This window comes from Equus quagga, chromosome 3 (genome assembly GCF_021613505.1).
Source record: "Equus quagga isolate Etosha38 chromosome 3, UCLA_HA_Equagga_1.0, whole genome shotgun sequence".
Taxonomy (NCBI): domain Eukaryota; kingdom Metazoa; phylum Chordata; class Mammalia; order Perissodactyla; family Equidae; genus Equus; species Equus quagga.
In genome coordinates, this window is record NC_060269.1 from 97,698,992 (window position 1) to 97,725,899 (window position 26,908).

Here is a 26,908-nt window from a genome sequence, read left to right on the forward strand (position 1 = left end):
CCACACCCCCAGATGTGAGAATCCAGTAGAGATCGGAGGTGGAGTGGGAGGTGTTCTCTGGGCCAGAAAAGGGTGGATCTGGCCCTCCACCCTTCTTTAGCCTCTTCCTCCTATAGCCACAGAGACTGTACAAGATGTTCCCAGGCAGGCTTACTTCACAGGCTATAAAAAATAAATAATGGAGTGGGAACCTACACATCATGCAAAATTTGCCCTTAATGACTTTCTAGAGTGCTCTGAAGAGTACATGGAGATCCAAACGTCACCTTACTCTTCAGAAGCAGTGTTGAAGACAGCCTGGTTTATTAAGCCCTTGGTTTCCTGGGCACTATACACAGTGACTTCTGTCAAATAGATAGCACTGCACTCGAAGCAGTGTATATTCTATAGAGGAAAAAACTCAGATAAGGGAGCATGTCTATTCTAATGAGCTTCTTTTACACACAAGGGACAAGCAGAGATTCTGTATTTTGGGGATTTTGCTTGCAAACTTCTCAAGGACAGTTAGTCTCAAATTGTTTTCTAACTATCCCTTTCCCCTGGTGCCTAGCACAGAGTTATACATAAATTGGATTCTGGGCAAATATTTTTTGGAACTGGTAAATGAATGGAGAAGGTCAGAGAGCAATCATATAAATAGATCTTTTAAAAGACTTTCTACAAAGAAATATCCAAATGTTTCAAAGGACCTTTTGAAACAGAGTAAATTCTTTATCAAAACTGAATGCACTCAAAAATAGATGAGGATATCACGATAAAGGAAAAAGAAAAGGATGAAAAAGAAAAGAAGTAACTACTGTTGTTCCAAGAAATTTTGGATTTTGAAAATACTTTGGAAGTAAATTATCTTGTTACATGATATAGCCTGTTTATGAGAGTAATTGCTCAAAAAGACGTAATTCTATAGATCTCAGGGACTAAATAACTCTTGGAATGGTGTCCACCTGGGCATGAATAGGGAAAATAAGTGGTTACAGGGGCCAACCAATTCCATTAATATGTAAATCACATGAAAGTGATTTACTCAGCTTCCAGAATAAACATTAACCTTGTAAAAAATCACTGCTTGCTTAATACTGCCATCATGTGGTTAACATAATCCATACACAGGAGAATTGTGTTCCATTTTGTTCCTTTTGCATATAAATTCCTTGAGAAAAATGTTATCTATGAGAATTTTTTTTTTAAAGTAGATAAATGATATTGTGGGGATGAATTTGTTTCTATGTGAACACTTAAATCACACCAGAAAGGACTTTAACAAAATATTCTGTTAGAAATCTGGCTTTTTTTCTTTGAATAAACCTCAAATGCATAAATTGGTTGAATCAATTCATGGCTTGTGACAGAATCACAACAATGGTCTAAGCAGAATCTGATTTTAAATAACTAATTAATTAATTTTCATAATAAGCTAGGAATATATAAATCCATCACCCAAAACAAAAGTTATGGCCTTGACAATAATCTGTATTTAACCATATAATCCACCCAATAACCCATTCCCTTTCCTGCTCCAACCTGACATCAACTTCATCCTGCATACTGTGCTTATCATTCCCTTGACTTCCCTTCCATACAGTTTTATTGCATTTATTTGTATTCCTAATAGATTTTGTCTTTGGTTTTATTTTTAAAAATAGCTTTATTTAAGAATATTTGAATATAATAGAAATGCACATATGTAAAGTGTACGATCTGATAAGCTTTGACATATGTATATACCTGTGAAACCATCACCACAATCAAGATAACGAACACATCCACCACCCTGAAAAGTTTCCTCACACCCCTTTTCCTTATCCCTTCCCCCCTCCCTTTCCTGTTCCCTCACTTTCTATCACCTGCAACCACTTGCTATGGACTGAATTGTGTCCCCCGTAATTCACATGTTCAAGCCCCAACCTCTAGTGTCATGGTATTTGGAGATGGGGGTTCTGAGAAGTAACTGGGTACAGATGAAGTCATCAGGATGGGACCCTTATGATGGGATTAGTGTCCTTATAGGAAGAGACACCAGAGAGCTTGCTCTTTTTCTCCACCATGTGAGGATACAGAAAGAAGGACCATCTGAAAGTCAGGAAAACAGTTCTCACAAAAACCCAACCATGCTAGCACTCTGATCTCAGACTTTCAGCCTCGAGAACTGTGAGAAAACAAATTTCTGTTGCTTAGCCACTCAGTCTATGGTATTTTGTTATGGCAACCTGGCAGACCGATAACATCTGCTTTCTGTCACTATATATCAGTTTGCATTACATAGACTTTTATACAAACAGAATCATAGAGTATGTATGATAAGTATGTATAAGAGTATATTCTTATTAGCCTGGGTAATTTCACTCAGCATAATTATTCTGATATTCATCCATGCTGTAGTGTGCATCAATATTTCATTCCTTTTTATTGCTGAGTAATATTCCATTGTATGAATATACCACAGTTTATATCCATTCACCTGTTGATGGGCATTTGAGTTGTTTCCAACTTTTCATTATTACAAATAAAGCTTCTATGAACATGTGGATATAAGTCTTTATATTGACATATGTTTCCTTTTCTTTTAGGTAAAAACACAGACAGGGAATGGCTGGATCATATAATAGATATATATACACGTAACTTTTTCTTTTTTTTAAAGATTGGCACCTGAGACAACATCTGTTGCCAATCTTTTTTTTTTTTCTACTCCCCAAAGCCCCTCAGTACAGTTGTATATTCTAGTTGTAGGTCCTTCTAGTTGTGCTATGTGTTTTGACCATTCAGGGTACTAACTATGCATTTCCATGTGAATCTGACCATCAGTTGGTCAACTGCTACAAAAAAGTATGCTGGAATTTTCATTGGGACTACCTTGAATCTGCAAATGAATTTGAAGATAACTGACATCTTAACAATATTTAGCCTTGCAATCCATAAACATAGTATATTGATCTATTTATTTAGGTCTTCTTTAATTTCTCTCAAGAATGTTCTGTAGTTTTCAATGTACAAGTTTTTCACATTCTTTGTCAGATTTATGTCTAAAGATTTCATATTTTTGATGCTATTTTAAATATCTTTTTTCATTTCAATACTTGATGTTTGATAATAATATATAGAAAAATTGATTTTTGCATATTAATCCTGTTTATCTTCCAATTTCTTAAAACTCATTTATTAGTATTAGTAGCCACTTCTTCCTAGATTCCATTGGATTTTCTACATAGACATTCATGTTATCTGCTTTTTATTCTCTTTTTCTTGCCTTATTGTGCGGGTTAGCATCTCCAATACAATGTTGAATAGACATGGTAAGAGTGGATATCCTTGACTGGAAGAAAACATTCAGTCTTTCATAGTCAACTTTGACGTTAGCTGTAAATTTTTCATACATGCCCTTTATCAGCTTGAGGAAGTTTCTTTTATTATTAGTTATAGGACAGCTTTTTATCAGGAATCAATGATGGATTTAACCAAATATTTTATCTGTATCTATTGAGATGATCATATTTCATTTTTAGTTTAACATGGTGAAATGCATTGTTTGATTTTCTAATGTTAAACCAACATTGCATTCCTGGAATAAAACCCATTTGGTCATGAAAAATTATCCATTTTATATATATCATTGAATTTATTTGTTAAATTTTTTAAATACCTTCTGCATTTATGTTCATGAAGGATACTGGTCTGTGATTTTACTTTCTTGTAATGTCTTTGTCTGCTTTTTGGTATCAGGGTAATGGTGGCCTCATATAATAAGTTTGGAAGTATTCCCTCCTCTTCAGTATCATTTTTTTCTTTAACTATTTGGTAGAATTCACCAGTAAAGCCATCTGAATATGCAGCTTTCTTTGTGGAATGGATTTTAATTACAAAGTCAATTTTTTAATAGAGTTATTCAGGGTATCTATTTCTTCTTGAGTGGGTTTGGGCAATGTGTGTCTTTCAAGAAAGTTGTTCATTTTATCTAACTTGTCAAATTAACTGGCATAAAGTTGTTTACGATATCCCCTTTTATCCTTTTAATATCTGTAGAATACTACCTCTCTCATTGCTGATATTGGCATTTTGTATACTCTTTTATCCCTGATCAGTCTAGCTTTTGTTTAATTGATTTTTTTCTTTATTTTTCTGTTTTCTATTTCATTAATTTCTGCTCTGGTCTTTATTTTGTTCTTTCTTGTCCTTACATTGTCTTTAATTTGCTCTTCTTTTTCTAGTATCTTAAGGTGGAAGCTAAGGTTATTGATTTGAAACCTTTCTTCTTTTCTAAGATAGGTGCTTAGTGGTATAAGTTTTCCCCTAACTACTGCTTTAGCAGCATACAATAAATTTTGATAAGTTGTGTTTTCATAAAAAGTTAAAAATAATTTCTAACTTCTCTTTTATTTTCTTATTGGACACATGTGTTATTTAGAAGCATGCTATTTAGTTTCCAAATATTTGGGGATTTTCCAGACATTTTCCTGTTAGTGATTTTTTATTTAATTCCATTGTGGTCAGGGAATGCACTTTGGGTAACATGAATCTTTTTATATTTGAGATTTGTTTTATGGCCTAAAATACATTATATCTTGGTAAATGTTCTATGTAAATGTGAAAAAAATGTGTATTCTGTTGTTTGCTGGGAGAGTGTTCTACAAATGTCAATTAGGTCAAATTGGATGATTTTGTACTTCAAATTTATATCCTTACTGATTTTCTGTCCATTTGTTCCCTCAATTATTGAGAGACAGGTACTGAAATCTACGACTACAATTTTGGATGTGTCTATTTTCCTTAAAATTCAATTAGTTTTTGTTGTCTTCATAGGTATATAAATGAATAAGACTGTTATTTCTTTTTGATAAACTGACTCCTTTATTTCTGTGTAATGATCATCTTTATCCCTGGTAATATTCATTGTTCTGAAATATGCTTTGCCTGATATAACATAACCACTCCAGCTTTCTTTTGATTAGTGCTAGCATGGTACATCTTTTCCACCCTTTTGCTTTTAACCACTCTGTGTCTTTATACTTGAAGTGTGTTTTTTGCTGGCAGCATACACTTGCATCTTGCTTTTTATCCAATCTGACCACCTCTGATATTTAATTGGATTATTTACAACCTTACATTTTATGTGATTAAATCTATCATCTTCCTATGTTTTTTCATTGTCTTTTCTCCCTTCCTTTAGAATTGAGTATTTTTAATGATTCCATTTTATCTCAATTATTAGTTTATTGGCTATAACTCTTTGTTGTGTTATTTAGTGGTTGATTGTGATTTTATAGTATATATTTTTAACTTATCTCAGTCTACCCTCAAGTGATATTATATCAGTTCACTATAGTATAAGAATCTCACAAAAATATCCTACCATTTCTTCCCTCTTGACTTTTGTGCTATTGTTGTCACACATTTTACTTTTATATATGTTATAAATCACATATTATATTGTTTTTATTTTTGGCTAATATGAATTATATGCTAAAATGATTTGAATAATAAGAAAACTATCACATATATTTACTTATGTAGCTACCATTTCCAGAACTCTTCATCCTTTGACTAGATACATATTTCCATCCAGTATCACTTCCTTCTGCCTGAGGGACTTCCTTTAACATCTTTTATAGTATGGGTCTGCTAGTGATTGTTTTCAGCTATTTCTGGGTTCTTCCTTCCCTAAGTGTTTGAAAAAATACTTTATTTTGCCTTTTTAAAAAGATATTTTCACCAAGTACAGAATTCATGGTCAACAGGTTTTTTTCTTTCAAGACTTTAAAGATCAAGATGTTCCACTGTCTTCTTGCTTACATTGTTTCTAACAAGACATCTGCTGTCTTCCTTCTTTTTGTTTGGTATGTAATATGCCATTTTTCTCCTTCTTGCTGCTTATAATATTTTTTCTATCACACTGGTTTTGAACAACTTGATTATGGTGTTCTTTGGTATAGTTTATTCTTATTTCATGGGCTTGGAGTTTGTTGAGCTTCTTAGATCTGTGGGTTTATAGTTTTCATCAAATTTGTTTGTGTTTTTAATCTGAAATCTCATTCACTTATGAAAGGATATTTATTTCTTATTCATGTAAGGCTCCATAAGAATCTCACTTCCCTCCTTCTTGTAATTTACAATCATCTGTAATACCTAGCTTCCATGATAACTGCAACAAAAAGAGGAGTGGGCATGGGGGTACAGTAACTCTTAACCATCTCAGTCCAGAAGTGGCTCAAAAACGTCACTTCCTCTCACAGTCCAGTAGCCAGTAGTCACACAACCCCAGTTTAATTGCTACAATAAGCTGAGAAATGTAAGGGAACACGTGGATATTTGGAGTACTTTGTTTGTCTCTGACACAGGAGAAAGCAGGTCTGAAATAGAGAATGACAGAATTAAAATTATTTCAGAGGATGTTGGCTGGGAAGGGCTCTCTGAGGCTGTGGCACTTCAGCTGAGACCTGAAGGGCAGAAAGAAGTCAGCCCTGGTATGTCTGAAAGATAATCAATGTAGTGGTCAGAGGCTAAAGCCCTATTCAAGTAATAAAATGTACATTATCCTAGCATGTCCTCTGTATAATAAATACTACAGCTAAAGGTAGCTTTCAAGCGTATTGGGAGTATAAGATCCTCATCAAATCTTGATCAGTGACAGAACTTACATACTACTCTCTTAGAGGTAGAAAAATATGAAGGATTAGACTTGAATAACAATAATCACCACAACAAAAAACAGTGGCTGAGAAACTACAGGGTTCATTCATCCCAGCAATAACATTCACTAAGAGTCTACCATAATACAGAGTGGATTTCAATAAAATGTTGACAGCAATTCTCACTGCTTTGGTGGAACTAACAGACCAGTCAAGGAAACATATTACTAGAAAAGTAACGAAATATTCTTTGTGGAATTGTTCTGAACACTCAAACACAGAACTAGGGTTTCTCCCTAGAGAAAGGGGAAAAAGTGCTATAGCAAAGGCCAAATCAAAATTTAGAAATAAACAGTGGGGCCGGGCTGTTGGTGTAGTGGTTAAGTTCGCATGCTGCACTTTGATGGCCTGGGTTTCATGGGTTTGGATCCTGGGAGCGGACACACACCGTTTATCAAGCCATGCTCTGGTGGTGTCCCACATACAAAATAGAGGAAGACTGGCACAGATGTTAGTTCAGTGCCAATCTTCCTCACCAAAAAAGAAAAAGGTTTAGAAATAAACAGAATAAATGGCTCTACAAATATGAAAGAGTCCAGGATGATGAAAATTTCCCACTCTGGTCAAGAACATTAAAAATAGAGTAATAAATATTCTGCACACATAAATTTTATAATCTCACAAGAAAAGTAATTATGGCAAGACATTTTTTCCTCCAAATGAAGAATCAATTTTAGACAAATATATGTATCTACATGTTTACTAATTAGGTCAATATCCTCATTTTTATGCCTACTAATTACTAGTAAATTTTATATTTGTTAAACCTACACAGTGAATTCTAACTCTTCTTACTTACCCTCTCCAGATTTAATCATAGTCAGGACAGGAGGAGAGAAGCACCTACATCTGACTGTTTTTACTTCTCCCTGGTTTTAGGACCAGCAACAGGAGAAACAGCCAGGCCATGTGACTGTGGACACACGATTCTATCCTGAGTATTTCCTGACCAAAGTTGCACAGTTTCTGAACATAAACAGAGGGTTGGCCTGTGACACACTCATTACCACCACAGAAGACAGAATTCCAACTCATTTCCTTGCTTTTTACCCAAACGAGATGCATGGAAACTCCTTGTAAATTCTGTTTAATCCTTAGGCAAACTGGTCCTTCAACATCAGAATTATAATTTTACTTTAGAATTTCTTTTACTTAAGATATTGCCTTAATGGCAAAAAATAATCTCTGATTTCTAATTGTGAAATAATTTAGAATCCAGGTTATTAACCAAATTATAGAAAACTGGAGGTGTAATCAACTAGAATCGTTTCATTTGTTCATTTGCTCATTGTCTCGTTATAATAACCTCATAAGACACGTACAGGAGAGGCTATCTCAACTCACTTCCACAGCCAACCTACCAAAATGGCTGAGTTCCATTTCTTCTGTAAAACATGCAGGCCAATGCCCAGGGCTTGCCGAACCTATCAGAAAGTAGTTACTAAACTAGTCTTGTCCCTACCCAGTTGAGTTTCATAATAATCAAGAGACAACTGTGTGTATTTCCCAATCTGTTTTTGCCAATTCTGTCACAGTGAATTATGTAATTTAATTAAAAATGGCATAAACAAATGACAATGGAATGTGAAAAGAAAATAGTTGCTATTTCTATGAAAACTAAGTTGAACGTTCTGGAAAGACTCTTGAGAACTAAAAAAAATTATTAGTAACTTAGATAAGGGCAAGACAGCTACGAAGATTGGGAGACATTTTAAAATCTAGATAAATTTTCACTTAGTATCACTCAAACTGAAAATTATAAGCAATGAATCATAGGTATTATTAATACCAGAAGATGACACAAAATTCCAGTCAGTAGGTTCCCAAGAGTCTTGGACCTACATCAAAAGATTGACGAATGAGTATTTAAATGCTTTATGCTATAATATAATGTTTAAGGTAAACATGCATTGTTTTATGCTTTTCTACTTTAACCAACTTTTTCTATTAACCAACAAACCTTATGTCCCAGTATAATGGAGGTTAAGTAGGTTAAGTAATGTAGATGAGTCTCTTCATCTGTAAAATGAAGATAATTCCTACTCAAGGCTGTTCTGAGGATTAAATAAAATCATTCATATAAAGGAATACCTGCCACATAGTAAGCACACATCACTCACTAGCTAACACTGATATATATGCTTGTGAGGATAGTAACATGGTTAAAAGGAATGGCAAGGGACCAGTCTGCCTGGATTCACATCCAGGCTCAATTACTTACCAGTTCTGTGACCTTAGGGGAAACTACTTAACCTCTCTGTGCCTCAAATCTCTCATCAGTACTATGTACGCAATAATAGCTCCAACTCCACAGGATTATTGTGAGGATTCAATGAATTAATAAACGTAAAGTACCTGAGACATAATAAATTTTAGCCACTATTCCTTTGTACATTATTGGCTTCTCAGTTAGATAGAAAATTGCCATGTCTCAGAACATCCAGATATTTGTTACTACCATGGTCCCTTTGGCTCTACGTTTCTCATTCTCTAAAATGAAGTCAGGACTCAAGAAATTTATTTTAGTACAGACAGATTACCAGTGCCATCTAGTGGTAAACTGCTAATAAATTCATCAAAAGAGGAATGTTGCCCATAACGAGGGAAAAAATCTACAGATATGAATTTAATTTTTTTAAGACAAACTAGATTTAATGTAGTTATTTTTAAATTTGTGACTTTTTTAATTTTTACTTTTTAAATTTTTTTTAGGAAGATCAGCCCTGAGCTAACAAATGCTGCCAATCCTCCTCTTTTTGCTGGGAAAGATTGGCCCCGGGCTAACATTCGTGCCCATCTTCCTCTACTTTATATGTGGGACACCTGCCACAGCATGGCTTGACAAGCGATGCATAGGTCTGCACGCAGGATCCAAACCTGGGAACCCTGGGCCGCCGAAGCAGAATGTGTGAACTTAACTGTTGTGCCACCAGGCTGGCCCCTGTGACATGTTTTTAATAACTACATGTAGTACAAATACAAGTGGGGGAAATTTTAAAAACTGCAAACTGCAAGATGATTGCTTAGCAAATACAGTGCAAAAAAGAGATTATTTTTTTGCATGAGCCAAACAATTGGGTTTAAACCCACTGCCAAAATTTTTTGGACAGATTTGTGATGTTAACAAAGCCCTGATGTTTCCTAGAACTTAATTTCCTATGATATAAAATGAGAGTGTTGCACGTGTTGAATTCCTTTTCCAGTTATAAAAATAAGTGATTAATCACTACACTGGTTTCAACATGATGTATCTACAGTATTACCTGTCAGAAGCATTTTTCTCAAGGGGAAACCTTGATGACCTCTAACATCCTTCCAAACTTTTTTTTTTTAACGCAGCCATATTGGAGGAAAAGAATCTGAAATGTGAATTTTTGGTGTGATTTAAACAAAACAAAAGCTGTAATATATACCAAGATATTAAGTTCTATTGTTGGATAAATTAAATACTGATGCCGTACAAAGATCTCACATCAAGAGCTTTACTTTCTGCAAATCCAAACTTAACAGAAGACCTCAAAACTGCACAAAACTACTGTAATCTATACTATACTGGCAGTCCTTGCTTTGTTCAGTTGAAATATGCATGAATTTCAGAGCCACAATTTAGTTAAATAAATACCAGTCCTCCAACAACAGTTCAAATTTCAGTTATCATCGTATTTTAACTGTGAGTAATTATATAAGAGCTGCTGGCTCTTTGGGCCACAAACCACTACGTAAATAACAGATGGACATCAAGCTCAGTGACTATGTCACTTCTTTCAAAATCCGTCCATCACTGGTCACTGCGCATTTGTTATTCAGTTCAAACAGAAACAGCAAATCGAGTTGCCTCCTTGTACCCCAGTGATAAACTCACATGCTGTTTCAAAAAACCGGATAATGGGCAGAGGAACTTAGCCTATAAAGATGAAAGTGCAGCAAAGAAACGAAATGTGATGAGGTTGGAAGTGAAATTGGATGTGAACAGAAGATCTGAAAATGGCGACAGTGAAGTAGATAGGGGATATCTAGGCCAGCATGAAAGTAAGAACCATGAATGTAAAAAATAAGATAAAGTCACTTCAGTAGGATTCTAACTGACTGTAAATGGATCGTACAAGAAATAGGTGACCCTGGAATGTTGACCCTGAGCCCTTTGGAGCGATGTAGCTACGCAGCCATAGGAACTTAGTGAAGGTGAGCTGTTGACATAAACGAGGAAAATCATTGTGACAAAAAGAATGCCAACGTCCCAGGGGAACTGACACCAGCATAAAACTTCAGATATTAGAAATTCGCAGAGATATTTCACAACATTGGAAGTACAAAGGACAAAATGAAAGCTGTTCCTAACTTAGAAAGGAACATGACAATTTAATTCAGCAAGGTACAGAAAAACGCTTGCTCCATATTATGTTCTATGAGAAGAAGGCAAGTACTGTTCAGACTCCTCTTGACAAGTTTTTTGCAAAGAAATAAAACACTTTAATTCTCAATGTTTCTAATGTTTTAAATTACAATGTACCAAATAAGTGTTAGTTTTACTATCTTTTCATTCCTTTATACATTTAAAAACTACAGTAAGTGAGTTTTTATTGTTTTGAGAAAACATTTTAAAAGTCACAGAACAATTATTATTTTTCCCATTGATTATTAAGATTGCTTTGCCCAGTTTCAGCTTACACAGTCCTTTTTACGGTCTTACACTATGGTACAATGCAAGGACGGCATGCATTGCTAATGCCTAAGTTTTTCTTTCACAACTTTCAGTCAATATAAACATAAGTCATTCAGAAATTGTCACCTATTACATGCTAGTATAATAGCTAGTCCCCTTCTGAACATATTTTATAAATTACTTGAAGTATCATGATATAATGTTGAAAGATGCCCTCTTTCCTAACCAAACCAGACAAACAGAAGAGTGTTACGTACCTGGCAGTGGCAACTGAACTAATATACCACTGACTCTCGGGTCCATGTTCAACTGATCAGTTATATCCAAAAGTTCTTCCTGAGAAACATCCTTAGGTTTTAGAATGATCTCACTACAGATACCTGGAAGGAAAATAAGTACAGAGAGTCACTTGACTAACAAAGATGTGGTTTTTCATTAGTGGTGTCTTACACAGTGTGTGGCCGGTTTCCTCTGCTCCTGTCCCACTGGAAGGACAGGCCCTTCTACAAAAACAATGCTCAAAGCATCATCTGGAAGGACTTCTCAAACAGCACACATGTTTTCTCATAATTCATATGCATTCTTCGGCCCAGTGTCTCATGTGGCAAATTCCATTTATTTGTGACAAGCTACTGTTAGTGGATTCTAATAGAATAAAAATGCCAATACCACCACCACCACTATTAGGCCAAGTTCACAGAGTGAACTAGCCAGGTTTATTATCTGATTAAAGCAAATGTAATAAAAACGGGCCCTTTAAATGTCAAATGTTCCTCTCACATCTCACCATAGGATCTGAAATCCCACTGAACAGATTCAATAAGAAATCTGAAGAGAAAGAGTAAGAAATGATTATAAACTTTGGTAACTGAATAATCTCTAATAATAATAACATGTTATTTGAACAGCACTTGTTTGACAATTATCACTCATAATTACCACACTTTGAAGTAAAGCCAGAAAAAATTTAGTAATAAGTACAACTAAAACACATCCCTACCTACAGCAGAGGCGGCTCTGATCTTCCTTCTGACATAAGTGTGACTTGCTGGGTTATCACCCACTAAAATGATACTGAGGTGAGGTCTTCTGTTCCCAAGGGAAATCCATGACTCCACACCTCGCTGGATTTCTTTCTGGATTTGTTTGGCCATTTCAGTTCCTGAGATAATAATGGCATCATGTCTGTGGAAAACCAAAGAATAAATTTAGTACTAAAAAGACAATAAGGAACATTCAACCACCTATATTTAAAGTAGAAGAGTGAACAAAACATCTATGGTTCTCCAAGTGAGCAACCAAAATTTGATTTTTTTTCATGTATACTTGACACCCATTCTTCAGTTTCATAAATATGTTAGTGATTTTGTGGATTCCAACTCTGCTTTTTAGTTCTATATTATACTTATCTATAGTGTACATTTCTTCATAACTTTCATATACACATATACATTTTTTTTAAATTACCAAACCACATACTCAAGACCCGGACGATAATAGTGGCTGTATTAAAGGCTCTGCTATTTTTTCAGAAGAGGCAGACCAGCACAGTCTATGTAAAACCAGCACCCATCTTCAAAGCCCAGCGCCATGCTGTATACACGTGGCCGCAGTCTTGGGACCCTAAGGTTAAGTTAGTTCACTCTTTAGTTAGTGCATCCTGCACAAGACCCTGAAGTCATGAGCTCTGTACTACTCAACTCTTTTAACTTACTCAAGGAAAAATTTCATTCCACACCTCCAGGACAACTCTGTGACAACAGCTGCCAGTCTTGCCATGCTTGTCATTCATTACTGTGGGGACCAGTTCAGTAAGCTGATGGCTCAGCTGCTCCCCACACCTCGGCATCGTTTCTAATAGAAAAACTGCTCAGAACATCATTTCCCTGCAGTTTATAAGTGCTTAAGAAAGTAAGAAATGCTATACTTTAATAAATGACATAAATCTATCTTTGGAAAGGCACAAAGAAATGCATAATGGGAAGGCTTTCCTACTCTCCATGATATGAAACTTAAAAGTGGTGAACTAATGCTGCTCTGTGCGTTTATTTTTTAAAGATATCTGATAAAGTATTTGATGGTTCCTTTTTCCTGCTGATCCTGTCCTCTCAATGTTGAAAGGCTTCGTGAAAGCATGATCTATAGCACATGATTATTACACAAAATGCCAAATGCAGGTCAATGAATACGCAAAGAAGAGGAAAAGGAGGAGGAGGAGGAGGAAGAAGCAGAAGAGGAAAAGGAGGAAAGGAAAACCTTATGGCACCCTAATTCTTTCTAGTCCCTGTACACTTTTTATTTTCTAATGAGGGCAGGCACCATGAATATCAGCCAACACAAACAAAACGCAGACTTGCACTCCTTCCAAATAGGTCAGCCGCCCTCTCTAACAGGTTTGTGTACATATACGTAGAACCCGATCAAGAATACTCTATTTCAGCTTGGCAGCAGCGGTCCACAGTGTTCATCCAAGTTCATACAACTTTGATGTAAACAATTTTCTGGTAAGAAGGGATTCCAAAATGTGGTCTATGGATACATACACGAAAATTGCCTGGGAAGCTTGCTGAACTTGCAGATTCCCAGACCCCACAACCATATCCACGATTCAGAATCCCTAGGGGTGGGGGAAGCCTGTGAATCTGCACATCTAACAAATTCCCACAGGTATTCTTGTGCATGACCGTCTCTGAAAACTACTTCTTCAGTTCAACACAAAAGTATATTTTAATAATAATCATAACCATGGGTAAACAACTAACTGAGCAAGTAAACTGACTGGCTAGACAATACAACTAAACAATTATACGTAAACTTCTAATTTATAAGAAAGTATAATTAAAAGAAAACTCTACTTTTGATTCTAATTTTTTCTACTTTCCACTAAAACTTTAACAGCTTTCAAGACATGGAAGGTCATGGTAAATTCAGTGTATCAATCTTGCTCCACTGCCCTAATTTTGTAATAGATTTGAATTAATATTGATATAATATTAATAAGATATTGAAGTATAATTGACATAAAATAAACTGCACATATTTAAAATGTACAATTTGATGCTCCGATATATGTATATACCTGGGAAACCATCAACACAATCAAGAAAATGAACATATCCATCACCCCTAAAGTTTCCTGATACTCCTTTATAATCTCACCATTTCACCTGTCCCTGTCATGCTCTCCCTCCATCCCCAGGTAATCAGTGATCTGCTTTCCTTCACCATATATTAGTTTATATTATCATGAATTTCATAAAAATGGAATCATGCACACTAAATATGCCTTTTTACCCAGCTAATTTCACTCAGCATAATTATGATTCATTCCTATTGTTGCCTGTATCAATAGTTCATTTCCTTTTATTGCTGAGTAATTTTCCATTGTAAGGCTATATCAAAATTTATCCATTCAATTGTTGATGGATATTTGAGTTGTTTCCAGTTTTTAGTCATGACAAGTGCTGCTGCTTTTATAAACATTCACGTACAAGTCATTGTATGCACATATGCTTTCATTTCTCTTAATCAAATACCTAGGAGTGCAATGGCTGGGTCATATGGTAGGTATATGTTTAAATTTGTGAGAAATTGCTAATCTGTTTTCCAAAGTGGTTGTACCATTTTACATTTCTACTAGCAGTATATAAGAGTTCCAGTTGCTCCACATACTTGTCATCACTTGGTAAGGTCAGCCTTTAAGTTTTAGACATTTTAGTGGCTATATGACAGTATCTCATTGTGCTTTTAATTTGCATTCCCTTAATGAATAATGATGTTGAGCATCTTCTCCTGTGTTTATATACCATCTGCCTGTCTTCTTTGGGGGAATTGTGTAATTTAATCTTTTTTCATTGTTTAATAGGTTCTTTCCTTATTATCGAGTTTTGAGAGTTCTTCATATATCCTAGATTTAAGTCCTCTATCAGATATGTGATTTGAAATATTTTTCTCCCAGTCTGTGTTTTGCCTTTTCATTCTCTTAGCTAAGCTTTGGAAGATCAGTTCTCAATTTTGACATATTTCAATCAATTTCCCTTTTATGGATCATGCTTTTGGTGTTGTGTATAAGAAATCTTTGCCTAATTAAAGGTGACGAAGGTTTTCTCCAATGTTTCCTTCTAGAAGTTTCATGGGTTCGGGTTATACACTTAGTTCTATCATTTAGTTTTATTCCTAGTTTGATGAGTCTTTTTATAAGAATATTGTCAAATGCTTCTTCTGTATCTATTGAAGTGATCATATACCGTATTTTTTTGTTTGTTTGTTTTAGTCTTTCAATATGGTGAATTACACTGATTGATTTTCAAACATTAAACCAATCTTGTATTCCTAGGATAAACCTCACTTGCTCATGACATATCTGTCCTTTCCAGATATTGTGGATTTCATCTAAAATTTCGTTAATTTTTTGCATCTATGTGCATGAGAGGTGTTTCTCTGCAGTTTTCTTCTCTTGAATGTTTTTGTATGGTTTTGGTATCAGGGTGATGCTGCCCTCATAGAATGAGTTAGGAAGTACCTCATTCTCTTCAAATTTCCAGAAGAGTCTGTACGGAATTATTATTATTTCTTATTATTTCTTCCTTAAATGTTTGGTAGAATTCACCCGTGAAGCCATCTGGTCCTGGAGCTTTCTTTGTAGGATGGTTTAAAACTACACATTCCAATTCTTTAATATAGAGGGCTGTTTGGGTTATCTATTATTTTTTGAGTGAGCTTTTGTAGTTTGTGTTTTTGTACATTCTAATAATTAGAACATAATTACAATTATAGACTAAATCAAGTTGAGATGAAATATACTTACTTCTGAGTTTAAATTTTATTTTCCAGGATTAAGTAACAAGCTTTTTTCACTATTTAATATGAATTTCGGATGCCCAATTTTTATTAATTCACTTAGGTGGCCTTTTAATGCTAAGAGAACAAAGACCTCCTATATTAGCAAATACCAACTGCAGATATGGCAACTGATTCCAGCATGAATTATTTCTAAGAGGTAGTAAAAATAAATACTTTCCATAAATTAAGTTGTGTCAGCAATATTCAGTTAGGGCAAAATACTCTACTAGAGAAGCAAGTTTACCTGCTAATATATTAGCACTCACTCTTACAGTGGAGAACATACATTTGTATTTTAAAATACAAAACCACCTGAACTCCATGTTGCATTTTACAGCATATGAATAGCAGTGTTGCTGCTGATACGTTTTATTAGTTGGTTCTCTGCTACACACAGTAATTTGTTCAGAGGCTACTGTGAAACTGGCAATCACTAAACATAAGCCAGGATAATTATGGCCTAGACACTATGAAACTGTGTGACCCTGAGAATGTCATAGATGACAATGGCATAAACTGATTCCTGGCTTCCAAAGAGACACTCTATATACAGATTAAATTTGACTGCACCCAGTATGCTGGAGTCTGAGAGAGTGACAGGACTTACTTTACATTATAGCTCTGATGTGCTAAGTCATCTTGCTCATTATAGCTGGCATGATATAGCCTGGCCTAGCTGGTGTTTATGGGTAAACACCCATATGACAGTCACCCAATTACGAATAGGGACTTTGAGGATTTCCCATAGCAGCTGGCCCATCCTATTGATTCCCGCAGTCACTGCAGACCTCAGCAAGCCTGGTTCTGTGGGAGATACAATATAAGGATAAATCAGGCAACCTGGAATTAGTGGAGGCCCAATGGGAGGATGCCTGTATCAGTCCACATGCTGGAAGAAGTGGTAAACACACGCATTATGTAGCTCACATAGTCCTTAGTGCATAAACAAATGAGATCTTTTAACATGCATATTCTTGACAAATGTTAAGTATCAGCAACAATTCAGATGTTCAGCCAGAAGCACACGGCTCCTAAGAGTGCTCCTTGGCTGCAGAGTTGATCTCTGCTAATCCATTTTCCACATTACAGCCAGAGTGATTTTCCAAATTTACTCATGTCAGTTTCCTGGTTAAAACTCCTCACTACACGCCCATTATTTAATAACTTAGTAGATACATATTGAGAAACTTCTCTGTGCCAGGTGCTATTCTAGGCACCAGGAATATAAATAATAGTGTACAAAACAAATTGTCTGCTTCTATAGAAACTATACTTTAGCTAAAGAAGACACAAGCAATTTTTTGTGTGTATGTGAGGAAGATTGGCTCTGAGCTAACATCTGTGCCCATCTTCCTCTATTTTATACGTGGGATGTTGCCACAGCACGGCTTGATGAGCAGTGTGTAGGTCTGTGCCCAGGATCTGAACCCAAGAACCCCAGGTTGCAAAGTGGGGTGGGCCAAGTTAACTACCATGCCACCAGGCCAGCCCCACAAGCAACTTTTCTTAAAAAAGAAAATATTTAACATGTCATATGTGAAAAACAGAAGGAAAGGGCATATCTGGAGGCTAGAGCTGCCATTTTATATAGGTGAGTTAAGGTGTCACTTCTCTGATTAATCAGGTGACATTTGAGCATAAATGAAAGAAATGAAGGAATAAGTCATGTGCTTATCTGGAGAAAAGAATTCTAGGCCAAGAGAAGTACATAGCAAGTACAACAGACTTTAGGCAGAAGCGTGCCTGGCATGTTTGACAAACAGTAAGGACACCAGTGGCTGCAGTGGAAAGAACAAGTGGACCAGGACAGGTCTTGAAGTCAGACAAGTAGTGGGACATCAGATCACATAAGGTCCTGCAGGCCTTCGAAAGGACATTGGCTTTTACCGTGAGATAGGAAGGCATTTGGAGATTTTAAGGAGTGTCATGACCTGATTTTCACTGTTCACCGATAAGTGGTTAAAATGTGGAGGGCAGCCTCTAAGGGAGCAAAGGGGCAGTGGGCATGCCCGTTAAGAGACTAGTGTGGTACCCCAGGCAAGAGATGATGGTGGCTGGGGCAAGTGGGGTAAGCAGCGGAGATGATAATTAGTCTGATTCTGGACTATTTTGCATTCTATTTTGGAGGTGGAGCCACTGGGAGTTACTGAGATTGGGTGTAGGATGTGAGAAAAAGGACAGAAGTCAAATACAACTCCAAAATTTTTGACCTGAAAAACTGAGAAAAGGGAGTTTCAACTAAAATCCAAATTTCCTGTAGCTTACAAACCCCTGCATGAGCTTCCTTTAACCTCATCACTAAAGAATGCTGTGCTCACCAAGTCCCACACTACACACAGCTGCATTTCAACTTACCAACTGTGCCAGGTTCTCATTTCTGGGCCTTCGCATATACTATTCCCTCCAACCAAAACACTCTTCCTTCTCCTTCCTTCCTCTCTAACCTCCCTAACAAGTCTGTTCCTCCTTCACTCCCACATATTCCTCAAGTCTCAGTGTGGAAGGCAGTCTGGAAAGTGTTCTCTGACCCCTTTACCCTGAAGAGTTGCCTCTGCTATGAGCTCCCACAGCAAGCAGCTCTTACCCTTTCGTAGGATCTTACGTCCTTGTTAAAATTACTGTCTCCCCCACTATATTCAAAGCTGGGCAGGGCTGTGTTAAGAAAACCTCCACCTTCTCTGATAAAATTTCCATCACAGAACACAACAGGACTCACAGTTGATGAGACAGACTGGCTAAGGTAGTGCCAGGACTTTTTGAGACTGGAGTTATGTAGCTACAAACCAAGGAAAACCAAGGATCACCAGCCACAAGAGGCTGGGGGAGCACGGCTCTGCAGATACTTCATCTCAGACTTGTAGCCTCCAGAAGGGTGAAAATAAATTTCTGTTAAGTCATCGAGTTTGTGGTACTTTGTTTATGGCAGTCTTAGTAAACAAATACGGCTATAATGCCAATTTAAAATATTCCAATTTGTGGGAAGAATCTTTTGATGGAGCTCCTAGTTTTCATTGAATAAATTTATATTTTGGAATGGAATGGAATGGAATTGAGAAGTCCTATAATTTTATTACATCAAAATATGGCAAAATATTTTAAAAATTATAAATAGGAACAACTTATTTGATGACTTTTACCCTAAGTATTTATCAATAAAAGGTATACTGAAAGCAGGCACAAAGATGACACCTGTGAAAATATTTAGACTGAAATATCTTCACGTTTCAATATGAAAAAAACTAGAATTGAGACTATGTTCCATTTGGCAGAGTTTGGTCTGGGCTTCACAGGTGCTTCAGCATCTGTAGAGACATACTTTTAAAATTGAAAATACTACTGTCTAAAGAAAAGAGTAATTTGCAACTTTTAAAAAAACTGTAGCGAATTTAATTTTAAAATTAAGCACCTTTTTTTTTTTCAGAAAATTAGTATCAAGATAAAAGAAGATATGGCTAAGAAACCGATTCAAATAGGTGATTATGTACCAAGAATTTGGCATGTGTTAAAAGTTACTCAATCAACAGAAAAAAATAAAATTAAGATAAAAAATTTAAATTGTTTTAACGTATAAAGATATAAATTTACCTTTAAAAACATTAATTTTGAAAAAAGTTTTAAATAGAACTCTTTCATAGGCCCACTAATATATCTGTAAGTCAATAAATATTCTAAATTTTCATTACTTTAATGTCTCTTTTTATTCTCATAAATGTGCTACTTTGGTCAAAAAATTACATAGTCACATTGCCATTAAGACATATCAAAGGTACAGTCAATTTGATGCCTTAGCTATCTTTCACACCATGCACCGTGTCACTACTTGCTCAGGTGACATTTTCTGAAAAGGCAGAAATGCTGCAAGTGACCCCCAAAGAAGGCAGGACAAGCAGGTCTCTTTTTCAGCACTTTCTTTTCCCCTCCACTGCTGGGCTGGCACTAAATATGGCTTCATTAGGGAGCAATAAATCACAGTGTGGGGGGATGTTAGTAGCAGGGCAGCACAATGCAAAACAAATTACTTACTCCAAGCCACAAGTCCTGAGTGTCAGCCTTGGTTCACCATTAGTAGCCATAATGAGGTTGGACAAGTCACTTAACTGCTCTCAAAGGCATGCAATTTCCTCATCTATATACTGGGAGTGTTCTGTTTACCTTACGTGAGAGGATTTGGCTAAGAGTTGATTGGCTGTTCTGCAAAAATGGTTCTCTTTCCTAGTTTCTGTTAAGAAACAGGTGGAGACATATTCAGATAACCAGAAGCAACATGGGAGCAGAAAGTCATCAGCATTAAGTGCTGCTTCTATGACCTTGTTTATTTACCTATACTTTCCAGAAAATAAACTGTAACTATGTTAATCTATGGTTCTAGAACTAAATGAAGTGTTTAATTAACTAAGGCAAAGTAGTAAACAGGAGAAAAAAAATCACTACTTTTCTTGTGTATCAAAATAGTCCTTCACGAACCAGTAAAATAACAAATAAAATCCACCCAAGATCAACAGTGTACTTAATTTGTGTACTTGGCATCTTGCTTCTGCATCTAGGTTTCAATCTCATTTTCAACCACAACGTTAATTAGAGCTGCAGTAAACTTTTATGATCTATAAAGATAAAAAAAGCCTAATATAATCATTAGCAATTAACTTTTCTCTGCAGGTCCTAACACAGTTTAATTACTTCGTATCTTAGAGCATAACTTGGAGATTTGAGTTTGAATTAACAATACAATAGAAATAAAACCCAAGGGAACCAGGACAAAATTACATACGGAATAAAACCAATCATTAGTACTAGGAAGCCTTTTGAAACAAACATTTTGAAAGTAAATACTTAGGAATACTTAGGAATGTTAAGTTTACGGTCTTTTAAAAACATTTCATTTCACATCTTAAATACTATACTTATACCTTGAAGTAATTTTATCAGAAATTGTACTTTTGCAAATCAATAAAAAGCAAAGCAAATTCTTTTCATTACATATGATTCCGCTATTCAGTTTTGTAACTTAACTCTTACAGGACCCTAACTTATAAACTAGAACATCAGTAGCCATCTAAACAACATCCACACCTTTTCACAAAGAATCATGGATGCTAAGCTTTGTACCATGAGGACACCTGAGCAGTCTGTTGAATCCTGACACCTTCTCAGATTCTCAGAACAATCTTTTTAAATGTTAAATATGAAACACACAGGTTTACAAGGAAACCAGTTTTACTGAAATATTATCAAACACTTTTTTTTTAAAGCATTAAATAACAGTTCTAATAATTACCATAATATCAAAGTAATGACGAGTGTACGTAGTTTTGAGCTCTCTACATCAACTCTGTGATATTAAAATATGTATGGTTTTTATTGGCAACATTACAAGTATTGCTAATATTACCGTTGGTTGTTGCCAACACTCACCATTGAAGAAAATGCTAAATTTATTAGAGGTTAGTGACCTCCCATCTAAGTTTATGGATCCCCTAAATTCTAGCCATGAAGTCCCAGGTTAAGAAACACTCTTAAGGGAATCTGACAAGATAATTTTTAAGATTTGTATGTAAAATTAGCTTTCTTGATCCTCAAAAGTTCTGTGAGATTTAATCAACGTTTTCAAAAAGAGAAAAAGCAATATGAGATATGTCAACAATTATAAAGTGCTTGTAGAGCAAAGCACTACATCATGGGTAGATCACGCAGGTTCAAACCGTGCCCTCACTATTTATTTACTGTGTTAACTTGGACAAGGTATTCAATTTCTCTAAGCCTCAATTTCCCAATCTGTTAACTGGGAATAGTAAGTGTCCACCTCCTTCAGTTGTTGTGAGGATTAAAGGATATACTGTGTGGAATATCTCAGCAAAGTGCTTAACACAGAGTAAGGGCTCATTGAATATTAACAAGAATTTATTTTTCAACAACACAAATGGATTAAAGGCAAGATGATATTCATTGCAAAGTTAAATATAAATAGCCAAAAAAAGGGGGGGATGGACAGGAACATCGTTTTTAAACTATTTATATGCCTTCACTTTAGAATTATGAATCTTTGAATAGTCTTTTGGTTCTAGGCACACTCTTTAATGAGAATAATTACAGAAACCTACATAGGGCTCAGATCATTAAGTATGAAGTTGTCAACAACATGACCTGAATCTGAGAGTAAATTATTTCATATACTCCAAGGACCAAACATTGAACAACAGCAAGATGGTTAGGTAAGTTATGGCCAAATGACTTAGTGTAATGTGATGCAGCCAATACAATGTTAACAGAAACAATGGCAACACAGAAAATGCTTATGATGTAATGTTAAGTGGAGCAGCTGGATAAGCCTTCTTGGATAATATCCAACCCTCCACTCTTCTTTGACACTAATTTAGGTTTGGATTATGTGCCATTCTGACCCCACAGTTCTCTATCTTTCAGGTGTGTTTTTTCTGGTCCATATTGCACTTCTTAATAGCAAATCTCATTTATTACTAACCATTAATTTATCCCACTCACTGGCAGTTCAAATTTCACCCAAGCTCCTTTCTCTTTAAACATCCCTCCACAACTTAATCACCTCCAAGCCAAACTATTTTAAGACACCTTCAGTGAGCTCCATGGAATTCCATGAGTGTGTGACCATGGAAGATCATCTGGTGTTTTTTTTTTCCTGCTGTTTTTATCATCCCATCAGGGTAGTAACATGAAAGGATAACATAACTTCAAAGCATCTGAAAAACAAAGATTTGGGTAATTAAAGAAACTGCTAAACTACTACTAAAACCATGACTTTGTAACAAAATATGAGATTAATATCAGTCTCCTTTTTTCATCTATTAATCCATTAAAATTAGAAAACTTGATTTCGGAGACACTACATTAGAAGACACTATCCCTGAAAAGCTGGAACACAGACATAAAACTAAGACATAAGACACTAAATGGTGAAACAATTAGGTTCTAAATTTAAAACGACATAAGAACTGCTTAGAAATCAAAATTGTAGCCAGATAGCTATCATATCTCATTTTCATTAGAACAGGCAAGGCATTAAGATAGGAAAACCACACTACCGTATTTGTCAACAAAATAAGTTATGACTTTGAGAAACTGCCTTTACTAGCCATGGGGACTAACTCTACCTTGGCTGAAATCGGTTTACAGAAAAATCAGCTTTAGTAAGGGTCCTAACTGGAGTCTGGGTCCTTCAAGCTTCACATGAGGATAAAAGGATCTTTAAATCAAATAATAATTCTGCAGAGATAGAAATACTGAGTAAGTATTAGAGGGGAGAGTCTGAAGAAAAATGAACAGCCTTACAGATAAAAATGTCTTATTTTAATTATTAAATTCAACTACCCACTCTACAAGACATGAATATTTAAATAACATGAACCATAAACTAGCTCTAAAAAATAGGTTCTTTTAAATGCTGGCCTAGCTGCAAAAATTATAAAGCCATTGGCAGTGAGACATAAAGAAAGGTGAGGCTTGCATAGAGATGTAGGCTAGGACACAAAATTTTACAAATCTAAAATGAATCACAGCAGGAGAGAAAAAAACTGAGAGAAGCTGCCAAATCAATGATTTTAGGAATCAATGAACAACAGGATAAATATAGAACAAACACTTGGGATATCCATTTAATTACTGAAAACGAGTTCACGTACGATGACCTAAGGCAGAGTTAGGGGAAGTACCTGTTGTAGGATCCTTGCAAATCTGCTTTGAGCATGACATTAACGTACAAGGTCTGTAACCTGCCCTCCAAATGGGATAGGCTGCTGCCCAGCTCCATACACTGAAAAGCACTGGACCAAAGACTGGTGTGATGTTTACAACGCAAGGACATTCTTACACAGAAAGGCAAAACAGGAAAAATTTAATCACCAAGAATTTTTTATTTTTAACTTTTTGGCTGTTTAGATAATTCATTTTAAGAAACAATAAGCTGCAACAAATAGAAGGGCTTATTTATTTCTCCGACATTAAATATAGTTTCTTCCAATTAATAAGATCTAATTTCTCACGAGTAAATACAAAAAAAACTCACTGCAAATTTTAAAGGGAAAACCACTGAAAGAAAAACTTTAAATGATACTTCAAGATTTTGTAACTTTCAAATTCCGTTAAACATTATTTCCTGAAATTCCACTTATTAAAAAAAAGCACTCCTCCACTAAAAAAGTATATATATGTTCAATTGTTAGGTATCTGACTAATCAAAAATATGAAAAGATAATGAAAAATAATTTTTCATTTTTCATTTAAGTTCTATATCGCTCAGAAACCGGCAATAAATCTGTTAATTTAAAAGAGTTAATATCATGAGGGAATTTATCAAATCAAAGGCAATTTTCACCAAGAATAACACTAAGGTTCAAATTTCAAGTCAATAGGAATGATGTCAGATTTAAATTACATTCACTATTAAGAACTAGACAACGAATGTGTCATTACATATTAAAAAAAAAGATGACTGATGATGGGGATAAGTGGGGAGGCAGACAGTGGCGACCTCTGGAAGATGGAATCTCTTCTCTCTGCTGGTCCTAGAAGAGAAAAGAGACACCAATAAGCATCAACACACTGTCCGAATTCCTCCCCACCCGAGACCCACCAGTCCACAGGTGTTTCTCAACCTTATAGCCAACCTCACCTTTATATATGGTATTCAGTGCCAAGAGGATGTCAAAAACACCATGCTTTCCTAGCTTAATTAGTGCAGCCTTAAAAAATAAAAACTATTGAAAGTATCACTTATTTTATGCAGTTATAATCTGCTTAAAATGGGGCTGAAAGCAGCTGGGTTGAAAGCAATACTTCTTATCTATGTTAAGACTAGCGTTACCAAAATTATTGCACTTAACCATTTTAAATTATAAGGAAGCCATTAAATATAATTAAAAAGATCTGAACTAGGGGTGTGTGTGTGTGTGTGAGAGAGAGAGAGAGAGAAGCAAGTAGCTACAACAAATGTTTGGGTTGTAACTTGTGCCTCCTGTTCAGTGTACAAGGAGAGGACAGGGTGATGGGGTCATTTACACCAAGCTGACAAAGGGAAATTAATCAACTTGTAAACTTTGAAGAAGATTATCCTTACCCTGGAAAGCAGCACTAAAACAACTGAAAAAATAATTACATATCTAAATAAAGAGTGACTATAGTAGATAATTCCTTCAGTGCTGTAATACAAATAGAATTCTATAGAATCTCCTTTTCCTAGGTTGCAGAGTTACTCATTCCAAACCAACTGGTAAATTCTTTCAGACCCATGAGAGCTTACACAACCAGAACTCTGAATCACCGTTATTTTCTCACATATCCTCGTGGAAGACCTAGTCACTAAAAACTACGTCCAAAGTAAACCCTAAAGAATTTTTTACTACAGTCACTCAAGACGAAGGTCCAAATATATAATCAATTATACTGGAGTTAATCAATTTAAATTAAATATGCATTAGCTATGTTTCCATATCCCTGATCACTACGTTATTCCAGGTATTGTGCTGGGCACTGGAGATAGAAAAAGACGAGCAAGACACAATCTGTGGCCAGGGACAACGGCAGTGAAAACACATGACTGGAAGCCCTGAAAGTCTGAGAACCAAGTTTCTTCTGGACTCACTGACCCTGGGTCAAGCGAATATATTTTTAGTTTCTTAGGTTTGAGTTTGCAACTACGACAAGCAAATGAAGGGTGAAGTGCTCCTGGGCATGACTGTGCAGAAGAGTTAAACCCGTACTGTTCTGTACTTGCAAAGTATTAGCCAGCAACAAGGTCCAAAGAGATGCAGTGAATCTAAGACTGATCGCGTCAATCTCAGATTGCAGAGGTTGGGGAAGCGCCATACAGAAAAAGACTGAGAAACCAAGATCAATGGCTGATTTTGTGAAATCACTAAGGATTTTGGAGTTGGAAAAGACGTCAGCATTACCACCAACAAAGGAATTCAGAAACTCAAATATTAGTAAACCATCTGGACAACGCCCACGCCTTTGTTTAGGAAACACAACAATAACCAAAATAAAAACAAATGCCGGCACCAAGCAGGCCGTGCGTTTTTATGGCACCTTTCCTGAGGGCCTCAAATGTCACCCTGAATCACTCAACTGCACCTGCTGCAAAGATGGAAGTTCTGGGGCCGGAGCCCAGAGCAGAGCACATCCAAGCAGCCCGACCTGAAGCCGACACCACCCACCCGGGCGGCCGGCAAGGCCAAGGTCGGAAGCCCAGCCCGGGCGTCCCGCGCCGCGCCCGCCGCCCCTCCCACAGCCGGCGGCCTCGCACCGCGCAGCACGCGCCCCGCGGAGAGCGAGCGACCGGGAGCGCTCGTACCTTACGCCGCTGCTCCGAAAGCCCCGCAACGCGCGCCCGGCCGCGCCCGACGCCCCCACAGGCGGCGCCGCGTTCCCGCCCAGGGCCGGCACTCGGCCCAGGAGGCCTCGGAGCAGCGAGAGGGCGCCGGCCCGCACAGCCATGGCCGCGGATCCCCGGCTTCCGGGCGGAGGCTCCACCCCCCGCCGCCCGGGCCCTCGCAGCTGCAGGCCGGGCTCCGCCCCAACCCGGCCCGGCGGGAGAGCCAGTCCCCGCAGCCGGGTTCCGGCGCGCCAGGCGGGGCGGGGCCAGGAGCCAAGCTCTGGGTCTCGGGGGTGGGGCCAGGCACCCATCTCCGAACCGGGGCGGGGGCGGGGCCGAAGGAACTCCGGGCCCATCAGGGGGCGGGGCAGAGTATAT

At 36.7% G+C, this 26,908-nt stretch overlaps 1 protein-coding gene across 8 annotated transcripts in view; it reads right to left on the minus strand.

The window, feature by feature from the left end:
- The window catches only part of MTHFD2L (methylenetetrahydrofolate dehydrogenase (NADP+ dependent) 2 like), a 142,697-nt gene extending 115,967 nt beyond the window's left edge, over positions 1 to 26,730 (minus strand). For 2 of the 8 annotated variants that reach the window (XM_046656370.1, XM_046656369.1), the window contains exons 1-3: positions 26,510 to 26,730; positions 12,347 to 12,531; positions 11,604 to 11,726 (exon numbers count right to left, since the gene is read on the minus strand). In XM_046656370.1, the coding sequence (XP_046512326.1) occupies positions 11,604 to 11,726; positions 12,347 to 12,531; positions 26,510 to 26,652 (451 nt within the window). In that variant the 5' untranslated portion in view covers positions 26,653 to 26,730. Of the gene's footprint in view, positions 1 to 11,603; positions 11,727 to 12,346; positions 12,532 to 16,795; positions 16,993 to 20,211; positions 20,231 to 22,773; positions 22,902 to 23,312; positions 23,401 to 23,870; positions 24,611 to 26,509 lie in introns of those variants that run through there. The other 6 variants (XM_046656367.1, XM_046656366.1, XM_046656365.1 and 3 more) reach the window with 6 other exon arrangements.
- Between the last annotated feature and the right edge of the window lie 178 nt (positions 26,731 to 26,908).